The sequence below is a fragment of the Coenobita brevimanus genome, chromosome 71 (assembly GCF_032717465.1).
Source record: "Coenobita brevimanus isolate Jiangsu-jjx chromosome 71, ASM3271746v2, whole genome shotgun sequence".
In the NCBI taxonomy this organism is placed as follows: Eukaryota; Metazoa; Arthropoda; class Malacostraca; order Decapoda; family Coenobitidae; genus Coenobita; species Coenobita brevimanus.
In genome coordinates this window covers 40,131,789-40,145,165 of record NC_137024.1, presented here as the reverse complement: position 1 = coordinate 40,145,165, position 13,377 = coordinate 40,131,789, and the positions used below count along the sequence as shown (strand labels likewise).

The 13,377-nt window shown below is 42.3% G+C and overlaps 1 protein-coding gene and 1 non-coding gene across 2 annotated transcripts in view; both read right to left on the bottom strand.

The window, feature by feature from the left end:
• wds (WD repeat-containing protein wds) overlaps window positions 1-13,377 on the bottom strand; it is an 86,092-nt gene that overhangs the window by 64,481 nt on the left and 8,234 nt on the right. Inside the window, exons 2-3 of the mRNA XM_080277738.1 lie at window positions 7,976-8,076; window positions 4,223-4,319 (exon numbers count right to left, since the gene is read on the bottom strand). Of these exons, the coding sequence (XP_080133864.1) occupies window positions 4,223-4,319; window positions 7,976-8,038 (160 nt within the window). The 5' untranslated portion in view covers window positions 8,039-8,076. The remainder of the gene's footprint in view (window positions 1-4,222; window positions 4,320-7,975; window positions 8,077-13,377) is intronic.
• LOC145406989 (5S ribosomal RNA) lies at window positions 6,173-6,291 on the bottom strand. The gene has a single exon (XR_013898654.1). It is a non-coding gene; the product is annotated as a 5S ribosomal RNA (ribosomal RNA).

The following is a 13,377-nucleotide window of genomic DNA, read 5'->3' as shown; positions in this document are numbered from 1 at the left end:
ATTTACATAAAAACTTTTCACCCCTTTTAGTAACCTACCATCAAGTCCATACAATCTTCAAACAGTCCACAAAGCCTCCCTATCAATTCTATCATACGCTTTCTCCAAATCCATAAATGCCCAAAACACATCCTTGCCTTTCGCTAAATACTTTTCACACACTTGTCTCACAGCAAACACCTGATCAACGCATCCCCTCCCTCTCCTAAAGCCAAACTGCTCATCACTAATCACTCCCTCTGTACCCTCTCTAACTCTCATAATTAACACTCTACCATACACCTTACCTACAACACTCAACAGACTTATACCCCTAAAGCTAGTACATTCATACTTATCACCCTTGCCTTTATACAACGGGACCACACAAGCACTTGCCCAGTCAATTGGCACCATACCTTTCTCAAAGCACACATTCAACAATCTTACTAACCAGTCAACAATAGTCACTCCACCACCCTTCAGGCATTCCACAGCACACCCATCCATACCTGCAGCTTTCCCTGTTTTCATCTCCTTTACTGCCTTCTCCACTTCCTCCTTCGTGATCAAAGAATCATTCAACTCTCCCAACACATTTATTCCTTGCACCCTTCCATCCGCCACAATCTCAGCCACCCTTTCCTCCTCTACATTTAACAATCTTTCAAAATACTCTGCCCATCTCTTCCTTACTGCATCCATCTCAATTAACATCCTTCCATCCTCTGATTTTACTCGTTCTTCCTTCCCAGACTCTCCCTTTCGCACCCTTTTCACCTCCTTCCAAAACATTTTCTTATTCTGCTGAAAATTCTCTGTCAGCCGCCTACCCCACCTCTCATCTGCTGCCACTTTAGCATCATGCACAGCCCTTCTCGCTCTATTCCTCTTCTCCTTATACCTTTCATATGACATCTCATCCTTCCTCTGCAGCCACACTTCATATGCACGTCTCTTCTCAGCCACAGCCATACTTACTTCCTCGCACCACCATTCACTTCCTTTTCTTACACCACCACCCACACGTCTCACACCACACACCTCTTCTGCATGCCCCACCACAGCACTCTTAAACAACTGCCATTCCTCCTCCACGCTGCCATTTTCCCGATCTTTCACTGCGTTCCACTCATCTTTCAATTTCTCCTGATACTCTATCTTTTTCTCTCTTTTACCCAACTCACTCACTTTCAAAACCTCCCTGCCACACCTAACCCTCCTAGCTCTCATCCATCTCTTACCTAGTCTTAACTTTCCCTCCACCAGGTAGTGGTCAGACATACCTCCACCCTCCCCTCTCAGAACTCTCACATCCAACAATCTTCCTATTACATTCCTAGACACAACCACATAGTCCATCAAGGCTCTATCAACAACCCTTCCACCCTCCTGTCTCACCCATGTATACTTATAAATATCTTTCTTCTCAAACAGCGTATTCCCAATCACCATCTCTCGCTCAACACACATCGCTATCATTCGTTCCCCATTTTCATTTCTTCCAGGCACACCATGCATACCAACTACACCTTCAACTGCTACATTTCCCACTCTAGCATTCAGATCTCCCATCATTACCACATTCACATTCGCTTCAAAACTCTGCAGACACTCATCAACATCATTCCAGAAAGACTCCCTCTCTTGTTCATCCCTTTCACTACCAGGCCCATATGCACTCACAAACACCCACAACTCACGTTCAAATTTCGCTTTCACCCACATCAGTCTCGATGACACCTCCTTCCATTCAATCACACATTGCTGAACTTCCGGACTCACTAACAAGGCCACACCTTCTCTTGCCCTTCCTCTATCAACACCTGACAATCTTCCATTCACACTTCCAAACATAGATTCCCCCTTCCCTTTCATCTTCGTTTCACTCAAAGCTAACACATCCAACTTTCTTCTCACAAACATTCTCCCAATCTCCTCCCTTTTAGCCTCAATCGTACTACATCCACGCACATTCATAGACCCAATCTTCAGGGTACGGGGATAACTCCATCCCCCATCCCTTTCTCTGGCCTGTCTCTTTTTAGGAACTACAAAACAGAGGAGGGGGTCCCTAGTCCCCTCACCCCGCCCCTTTTAGTCGCCTTTTACGACACGCAGGGAATACGGTGGCAGTATTCTTCCTAACACAACCTGGCCGCAGAGTAGTAGTACCACCCCATAGTGCGGCCAAGTTGTGTCCCCCCCCGCCACAGGGGGCAAAAATCAGTTATTAGTCCTAGAATAATAAAATTAAATATGCTTATGGCACATACCTTCAGCTTTCTCCTGGAATGATTGTTGAGCCTTCGTCGGTTACCGTAGGACTTGTGGAGACCTCTGAAGTAGGGTAACGAAGTCTCCACTTTACACTTCCCGACAACCCGTAATATGATTACCACAGCCAGATACAAACACTATAAACACTATTCTACAATTTTCAAGTAGTTTGGGATCCATACTAAAAAAAAAAAAAAAAAAAAAAAAAAAAAACTGTGAAAGCAATGGAAATTACGAGCGCGTCTGATCGTCGCACTGGCACTAGTTTGCTCTTGGTACTCTGTCATTTATTATTCATAAAACCCCTCACACTTTATATTTCTATTACTATATAACACTTATATATATCTACAGTCTTTATCCATAAGTTTCCTTCAGTAGTATTAGTTTATTGTCACTGTAGGGATTCAATTTCTTTCAGTAAAATACGCAGCATTCACTTTCTCGTCCTATATACTAGCATTGAGAGTGAATGTCACTTTCATCTTCACTCTCATAACTCATAGCATTCAGACATGCTAGAGTGAAACTTTCACTTTCACTACTCCTAGGGTATATACTTGTATTCTTATACTACTACTCATTTACATTTCTATTTACGTTCTCTATTTTATTTACGTTATTTACATTTCTATTTTATTTACACTGTGTTATGCACTGTCACTTGAAGCAACTTGTAAAACTATTTTCCATTGTTCACGTATATTTACATTCATTACTTTCACTTGCTGTTTACACATTATTTACACATTATTTACAATTCCACTTGCACTGTTTTACTCAATAGAAAGATCGCAGTCACTCTTTTATCAATTGTCAGCCCTTTACCTCTTTCCACACGAGGTTTAGTAAGGGGTTAAGGTCACAGGGCCCTTTGCATGGGGGTGAAAAAGTCTTTGAAGTCAGCAAGAAGAAACATACGTACCCTCACTTCGGAAGATGAGAGTAAACTGATAACGGAGGGCTGGGGTGGAGGCCTACTTAGGGGATATTCAGAGCTACCAATGTTAGCTCTTGAAACAGCTATGTCTAGCACTGAAATGACTGGCAGGAAATCTAGACAATACATTATAAATTAGGTAGTTCCAGTTGAATGTAACTATCACTTAGGCTTCTCCCTTCCCTCCTTACATGTATATTTATTACGAAAATAGATTATATGGCATATTTCAAGGGGAAAAAAACAGCGAAAATTAGTGAACGAGTGCACGTGAGGTGTTGTCAGGTGATAATTAGCCAATTCCAGGTGTATGGCACTCTCACTTACCTTATTTCTTTCTTGTATATATTATTTGGTATAAGAATAGGACATAGGGCTTATTTCAATTGATGAAATCAGTGAAAAATTCCAGGGAAGATTTACTTAGCGTAGCACGGCCGGGCAGGCGAGAGGATAGGGTAATGGAGGGGGGGTAGGGAGAGAAGTCAAGAACGGGGAGAAATGGCTAAATTGTCAACAATGGATGGGAGTACAGATGAGATTAGGAGTACTGACTAGTGTTGGACATTGGCAGTACTGATAGATGATACAAGCCCCCACTTAGAAGCCCGGGTGAATTCAAAATAACACAGAATCACAAAAGAGATGCCCCGCGGTATGATCCCTTGCTCCCAAGCGTCACGAAAGTGACGCCCCGCGGTTAAGGGGTTAACTACTACACTTATCACTATAAAAACTGTTCACGTCCACTTATCACTGGAACCCTTTTCGGACTGGTCTCACTTAATTCAAATTTCTATCTGAATTAAAATTGTTTGTCTGGTAGTCAAAAAAGATCCAAATTAACCGATTTCCGAATTATTCGGGTTCGAATTAGAGAAGGTATACTGTATAAAATGTAAATAAGTATACCAGCATCATCAAACAGGCAGAGCTCAGTAGAGAGTAAGTGCAGCATTCTGTTGGGTATCTATCAAGCTGTACAGTAATTACCAATTTAAAAAGTAAGAATCAAAGACTTACACGAACTTGCCAGCCAGTCCCCTGATGCACTGAATTTCACTGATGATATTGCTTTGGAATGGCCTGACAATGTGTATTTCAACATGTAATTAGGTTTCTGAAAAGAAAAAAGAAAGAGAACAAAAATTAGGTACATATTTAATTCCATATGAACACTAAAGCTACACAAAACACTTAGCTATAATTCACAGAAATTTACCCATTCCATAAAAAGAAGTCTGAAACATTCTACAGGAACATCCCTATATTGGATAACTCAAACTTGCTCAAAATATGATGACGTGTGCCCAGGACTGTCTCTCATACAAGCATGCACGTGCATGCACACACACACATGCACACACACTTAACTTGGCGAATACAGTAATCTTCCCAATATCCGATGTAATACAGCCAAAGGCATCTCTGGAAAGTGGGTTTGTACGGATACTGGGACCCTGCCTCCTGGACGGGTGGTTATGGACCCTAACCCAGCCTAACTTTGAAAGCCACCTAAATAACTCCCTACCAGACATGCATAGCACCTATTCAAGACCCTATTCACACAAATAAGGGACATAAGGCATGAAATAAATGAAATGGAAGCAGAGAATGAGGAATTAGAAGTGAGTATGGAAAATATTTAGCAGTGTACAGGTTAATTACAGCACGGCTGTGGCCGTTACAAAGATTAACCCGCCTCCTCTAAGGCTCTGGCAATGGTGAAAATGCTCTTGAATCTCGTACAGTAATCCAGTGTTGTGCTGCACTTAATTCTTTGCATTGTGAGTTATAATTGTTTAACACAGGACATTGTGTTTTTAGTTGTGCCACGCCAGTTTGCACTCCGCACTTAATACTTTGCACTCTAAATTCTAATTTCTTTAACAATGTACAACACTGTAAATTCCCATGTGGTCCAGAGGGGAGATGTTGCAGTTTATTCACTGTTTATTAAAAAAAAAAACGAGCACGTGTGGCATCCATTGCGATGAGCACCTAATCAGGATGGTAGTTAGGCGGTAACTGGGGAGGGGAGGAAGGAAGGGGCCATGGGTAAACACAGCTGTTCTGCACCACGTGCCAAATTCAAATTATGGGTGGGGGAAAAAAAAATCTGATTTTTTTTATTTTATTTTTTTTTTTAAGTTTTTTGGCCACTTTGGGGTTCTGAAGGCCCAGGCCCAAAATGTCCGGGTAGAGGGGGGGCCGATTATTGGTCATCCAGATAGTGGACAGATTACTGTACTGTATTTTTCTACAGCAGTGTATAAAATTTTTGGCTTTTGCCTATACTCAGCTCATCGCTTTGACTTTTTATATTCTTTATTTCCCTTTTTTGAACACATTACGATAAAGTACAACTATTCAACTTCAAAGTAACACCACAACCAGCATCCTATCATAAAAAGTGTATTTACACTGACCGATCAAATAAAAAGATTGCGAAACTATTATATGGCCAAGACAAATAAAATTGTGCATCTGTTTCCTTTCGTTTTATCTGTCTATCTATTGCGAGATGTCTCAATCCCATAAGGGGTGGCCACAAACAAATCGCCTCCATGTTGCCCTATCCCCTGCCATTTCACTGCCCTGCCGCCAGCTCACACTCCCCTCCCTCATATACTTCTCCACTCCATCCCTCCATCTCATCCTCGGCTGCCTCCTTCCTCTCCCCCCCTCCACCTCACTCACATACACTCTCCTCACCAGTCTTTCACTCCATCCTCTCCACATGGCCAAACCACCTCATTGTGTTTCTCCTAACGCTTCCTATCACATCTACATCCACACCACAGCGCTCCTTCACGACCTCATTTGTCAGTCTTCTTGCCATGTGACTCCACATCATTCATTCATTCATTGCCAGATGCCATGTATCCCAAACGGGGTGGCCAAGGGCTTAGAGTTAATTGTTTTACAGGGAGGGGCACTAATCCTCCACCAACCCCACTTGACACGTAGGGATGCCAACAGCATCTGGTGTTCCCATGCAGTCACCCATCCAAGTACTAACCAGACCCAACGTTGCTTAACTTCGCTGATCGGACGGGCAGCGGTGTACTCAACGTGGCATGGCCGTTGGCTCCACATGCTCCTCTCAAATAACTCATTTCCACTGCTCACACTCTTGACCTTTGTCACTTCAACAAGGTCCGAGGATCACTTCCATACGTTAGAGTTGGTATCACAATACTATCATGTAGTAACTTTTTCACTTCCATGCTCACTTCCCTGTTTCTTATCACTGCTTTTAAGGAACCAGCAACCTTTCTTCCTTGTTGTACATGTACCCTTTCAAGCACTTCACCCTCTAAACTTCCATCCTTACTCATCACAATACCCATGTACTTAAACGCACTCACATTCTCCATTTCCTCCCTATCCAACCTTAATGTACGTTCACTGACTTCACTTCTCTTGAAGACCATCACTTTACTATTCCCTACCTTCACCTTCTGATTCCGTTTCTTACACACTCTCTCAAACTCATCCACCAAGCCTTGCAGCTCCCCTTCATCTTCACTTAACAACACAGTATCATCTGCAAACAACAGTACAGGGAGATTCCAAACTCTGCCCTCTTTCACTAGGGTCGCTTCCACATCCACTACCCTACCTTGTACCTCTTTTATTACCCCATCCATGTACAGATTGAACAACCATGGAGACATGACACATCCCTGTTTCAACCCAACTTTCAAAGAGAAAAATTCACTTAGTTCACCATCCACACGCACTGCAGCCTTCGCACCATCGTACATACTCTTCACAGCATTCAACAACTTCCCATCTACTCTATATATTCTTAACACTTTCCACAATCCTTGTCTATCCACCCTGTCATGTGCTTTCTCCAAATCCATGAAAGCCGCATACAACTTCTTTCCCTTCTCTAGAAACTTTTCCACTAAAGATCTAAGAATGAATATCTGATTTACACAACCTCTTCCCTTCCTAAAGCCTCCCTGTTATTCTCCAACTAATTTCTCTGTTCTTTCTCTAACTCTGTCAATAAGTATCCTAACATACACTTTTCCTATTATACTAAGAAGACAAATGCCCCTATGATTAACACACACTTCTTTTTACCCTTTTCCTTTGTACAAGGGAATAATTATACCTGACTTCCAATCCTCCGGGACTCTACCTTCCTCCCAGGGCAATCTGCACATCTTCCACATTTCAATTTAAAAAAAATAATAATAATAATAAAAAATGCAGTATGATTCCTACCAAAAAATGAGTTATTGGTTGTTTGTGTGAATGTAGCAGGATGACTGAAGTTATTTTGGAGACCTACTTCATTAGCCTAACTGTGGGTTTTTCAAAGGGGGTTTCTTGTTGTCAAAATGTGTCGGCACTGGCGGACATGCGTTTGGAATGGCGAGTTTACCCTACAGTGCACAGCTTCAACTTTAACATGCAGTATGAGACACGTTTGTTTTTTCTCCTTAGAATCTCCAGATACAATACGAAAACTATAATGATGTAAAATGAGAAGTTTAACCTCTTTGCTATGAAACGGCTCCCCAAAGCTATAGCTATCACATCATTTGTAAGTAGCAAAATAAAATACAGTAATATGGTCATCATAGTAACGGAGCTAAGAGAGATTGTTTCTACCCTTTAACTATGAGGAGTAAAAACTGACAAATGGTATAGCTTTCGTCTGTCAAATGGATGTGGCACAGTCAAACTATGAGCTAACTCTTAGCTTCATAAGGTATGTTACAGTAAGTACTAAGAGTGCTGTAAATTTGTACTCACTAATGTATGACTTGAAGGTTTGTTTGAAGACGTACTGTCACCCGTTCTCTGCTCATCAGCCATGTTGGATATTGTTCTTCATGAAAACCACCAGTGCATGACTGAAAAAGTAAAACAATAAACAGATGTTGTTGCTGAGTAATCCCAGATTATCTGGTCAAGCATACCTATCAACTAAAGGTAAGCAAATGCCCCTGCAGGGTTATTCTGTGCAAAAGGACCCAAGTACTCCTGCAGTACAGAGTGTCTCACCACGACGAGACAGGGAAGTGTGTGGTGGCTTGGTTCCAGATGGACACTGCATCAGCATCTCTACAACCAGTTAACAGAGGGTCCAAAGATATAGCCCATTTTGTGGTTATATGGTTGCCATTTAGTGTTGTAAATAGTTCCCTTGGTTACACAAAACCATTAGGTTTGCCATTTAATGTTGAGTTACCTGAAGCAGAAAGAAAGGTAGCTAATAAGGGATTGATCCCCAAGCTGGACCTCATCAGATCATATAGCCCTGCTAGGGTTACAGGAGAGCGCTACCCCTCCCAGCACGGCAGCCATCGGGCGGGGCGCGAACTCGCAATCTCACGATTACGAGCCCGACACCCTACCACCGAGCTACCGCGCTCCCCTAAAAGGTAGCTAATAGAAAGTGACATAAAGGATGGGAGATACAAGATGAGAGGTAGGTAGAATCTGAAATACCATGATAAATGGGAAAGGATGATGGTTGCCACCACCTACCACCAAAGTCTACACTGAATAACAGGAAACTGTCTAGCTACTAAAGTTCCATTTCTACCTAAATGGCTGATTTGCTAGACTTTCCCTACTTTCAATACCTGCTACATAAGTTGTGATATTCTGGAACACATACAGGTACCTGGCTTATAATAAAGACTAACTGCACATTACTTCCTCTATGTAATGCACTAATTAAAACACCACCCTCTGTACTAAATTAAGAATCCCTGTTTTAGGGAATTTGGTTCCTATTTTATGCACTTTTGTTACAACTTCACATAAAAAAATAGAACAGCCCCCTCTAAACAAAACAAAATCTCATTATAACAAGCATATTTACAAAGATGTAAAGTAAAAAATTTGAAGAAATTAAATGAGAGATTACTGCAAACATACTGTAAATTAAAGAAATTCACCCCTGTTTTGTTACTATTCTGATAACAGACCAGATTTCATGTGCAACTTAAAGTCTGTCAAATCAAGGATTTATTGCATATGGTAGGTGGGGGCACTCACCATCCACACACTCGATGTAGTGTTGCTCTCGGGTGTCTACCCTTTCCTCTCCTCCCTCTTTTACTTCCTCCCTCTTCACTCTTTCTTTACTTCATTCTTTCCTCGTCCTTCTGCCTACGGGTGACTTTACATTCCCTCTTTTGTCTTTCTTACCTTCATTCCTTCCTGTTCTTTCTGCCTATGGGTGACTCTACACTGAGTGACAAGCCAAATGGTTTCCTGTACACCAGGAAATCATTTACTATGCTTGGTGGTAACAATGTACAATAATCACAATCTGGCTCAGGGTGGTTTAGTGGGTAACTGCGGCGCTCCAATCGGCTTGAGTCGGTGAAGGTTTATATCCAAGGAGTGGTTGGGGTTATTGCTCACGTAATACCACTGAGGGATGAATGAGGCTGGTCACTCTCATCTTAAATGACTGGAACAACTTGCCTAGCCCTGGGCTCCTACACTCCTCATGGGGCAACGTATGATTGGATGATGGAGGAAAAAAAAAAAATAAAATAAAATAAAATAAAAAAATACAAACTATACTGCAAATGCCAAGTATTAAAAAGACTCTGCTTCAGGCACTGTACAGTACTGCAGTTTGCTTTAACCAGATGCTTTATTTAAGCTAGACTGCCATTCTTTTTATTAGGCTCATACTGATGTGTGCAAATTCACTATGACTGATGTTTACATCACCGGGTATATAATTTAAAAATAAACATCCAATAAATAATCTTGGGGACAAAAATATGAAATAAGAATACAGCAGCAAGGGACAATAATTTGCAATGTGCAGTGAATAAGTTTTATATGGTCTGCAGAGAATCTATCTGTCTATATACCTAGGCTGCTTCCCCCAAGGAAAGGGAGGTAGCCGAGACAGGACGACACACTCCCCATTTACTCATCCATTCAAACACATTCATTCGCATCTTACCCCCAAAGGGGAGAACGGACAGATCCTCACCGCACCACACTGCACAAGGGTCAACTGCGCAATGCAATCAGTGACATTCGTAGCAGAGCCCGACAGCAGAACTGGTTTACCCCTGCCACATCATAACAGACCCATCCCCTTACCCGCACCTGACCTGACTAACTGATCAGACCAAATGCGGGAGAATATCCCCTCAGGGCTGCGTCATCACTTATTCATTCACAATTTCTCTCCATTTATTTCTGTCACGCACAACCACTCTTCCTTGCTCAACAGACATCCCTCTCGCATCCAACGCTCTCTTCACACTGTCCATCCATCCTATTCGTGGTCTTCCTCTCAGCCTTACACCTCTCACATCAGATCTAGTTATCTTTTTCACCAATCGCTCATTATCCATTCTCTCCATATGCCCAAAACCATCGCAACACCCTCTGTTGCAGAGAATGAAAACTGAAAATGAATTAAAAAAACAAAATATGGGTACAGTATTATTACAATATGTAAAAGGATGAATATGTTAAACACATTCTGGCAAGCAGCATGGTGTGTATAATACATACGGGAGGTAAAATGCTTGAAGAGGATGATTATTTTAAATACTTGGGTGGTACACTGTCAAGATTATCCCCTTCTGAGGGGTTCCCAGGAGGAAGCACGGCATTGGAGATGATGATGATGTCACTGAACTGAGGACTCTGACAGGATAGGTGATGTCTGTAAAGAATGTTTTTGGCATGTTGTATATTAACCCCTAAAGACCACAATGATTTCAGGCAGAGTACCTCCCACAATCGCAATTCAGGGGTGTTTTGGCGACTTTCACCAAGGGCAAATTGATTGTGCTCTGGCTAAAGAGGATGAATTTACACACCTGACAATGCAATCTGCACCCCCGTGGGCCAAATGATTACTGCACAATCATGCATCAAAATTAAAAAGAGTTCATAATAGTCACCCCTCAAAAACACTCTAAAATGTGAGAATTTTGATAACAACATATTTTTCTTATTGAAACAGGTCATTTCAAGGTGTTCTGTCACACCAACCACAAAAACAGGTGTATGTAGGTGTGGGGAGATTACTAGGCTGTGAGGTGATAAAGTAGGCTGTGGGGAGTAGGCCTATAGGCACAGGGGTTGGAAAAATAACCAACTTTTTGCATGAAAAGAAAACACTTCAGTGTGTCCTGTAACATCTTTGTGGCCTGGTACCTCTCGGGGCATCTGTAGGGGGTGGGAGGGTAGTGAGGGACAAGGAGGGAGGGATGGGGTGGGGTTCGAGTGGAGGACAAGGCTAGCAGGGTGGGAGGAGGGGTGAGAGTGGTTGGGAAGAGACACAGGTGGTGGTGGAGGAGAGATGCAGGTGTGCGGATAGGTGGGAGGGTGATGTGGGACAAGGAGGGAGTGAGGGAGTGGGGTAGAGGGTGGCATGGAGGTGTCCCAGAGGAGGGGGGTGCCCCCCCACCACACGGGTTGGTCCGATCCCCCCTCACGCCACTCAGGGGTGAGTTCTCATTGGCCTGAAGCCATGTACGTCATAATTGGGGCGGAGGAAGCACTCCGCAGTTTTTTATAGGCCCCACTCAATTGATGCGATTAGAGCTTTTGGCATAAAACTCAAATCACATCAATTGATCCGATTAGGACTCTGGGGGTTAATGTCAGTATCAAAGATCAATGACTCCTTGATAAGGACATATTATGCCTATCTATTTACATCTAGACAATGAACATCCCAGAAGGAGTGGCCACAAACAAACTGTCTCAATGTCACCTTGTCCTCTGCCACCCGACTGCTCTCCCTTAAGCTCACACCATCCTCACTCATATAACTTTCCACCCCATCTCTCCATCTCATCCTCAGTTTCCCCCTTCTCCTCCCTTGCCACCTCACTCAAATACACTTTCACAGCCAATCTCTCATTCTCCATTCTGTTCACATGGCCAGACCATCCCAAGGCACTTCTACCTTCAACTGTCTACACCATACTACATGCACATAAATATCACACCAATTTCCATTCCCTCTTAACAATGGCCACTGCATTAATATCAGCAAATGAGGTGGTATCTCGGATTGCCACTACCGGCAGGGTAGGGCTGGTGGAGCAGGGTCCTCCTGGTTGTCATCAAACGATGGTGCCGGCAGCGACTGTTGCAAGTTCCATTCATGCTCATCAGTGGAGAAGTACTGGTGTGGCCTAATTCTTCACCAATATCCATGGTCTCAATATCAGTTTGAATTCAATATATTTTTTCCTACAATCCGTATCCCCTCTAGCCCTAATTACTCACTATATAAACTACCTAAATATTACCAAATACATCTGTGCAGTCACTCCCCCCATGCTTCTCCAGAACCCAGTGTATTTGATTCCATATCCACACAGTTGAGTAACCTTAACCTTACCCTTAGCACCAAAATTATCATTTTGGGTGATTTTTATGTATGTAAAATAGAATGGTTATTGCACTCTGCAATGACTGACGACACTAATCTAGACAGCGAGCTGTTTGCAGAATCGTTTAATCTCACACAGTTGGTAAAGCAACCAACCAGAATACCAGATAACCCTGACCATAATGCCCATCTCTTGGATCTATTCCTGACAAATAATCCAGATCAACACAGGATAGAAGTACTGTTACCATTTGGATCCCCTGACCACAATCTCATCAAAGCCTCATTAGTCAGCCCCCCCAAAACTCTGTGTTCTGAACTTGTCAGGGTGACCTGATGGCACATTGATAGGGCAAACTGAGATGGATTTAGAAATTATCTTGCTGACATTACATGTCAGTCTTTCTTCTCTAATGATATCAATTCTACCCAGTCCCACAATGATTTAATACTACAGTAACTGATATGGATTTATTCATACCAAGTCAACAGTTCACTAAAAGACTGAACTCTCCAAAATAGTTTGATAGCAATTGTGCCTGAGCAACAGCCCAAAAATCATTAGCAAAAAACTCTTACTTAAAATCAAAAACATCTGAATCAATGTCAATTTAAAACTGCTAAAAGCCATGCAAAAGCAGTAATAAATCTAGCTATATCAAACTTTCTTCAAAACCAAGCAACAAAACTACTTAACAGTCCTAATAATAATAGAATATTCTGGTCAACTCTCAAGTCTTTCAATAATAACACATCATCACCCATTCCCCAGTAAAATCTTCAGATGGCAACACTACAAATGACCCACATGGTA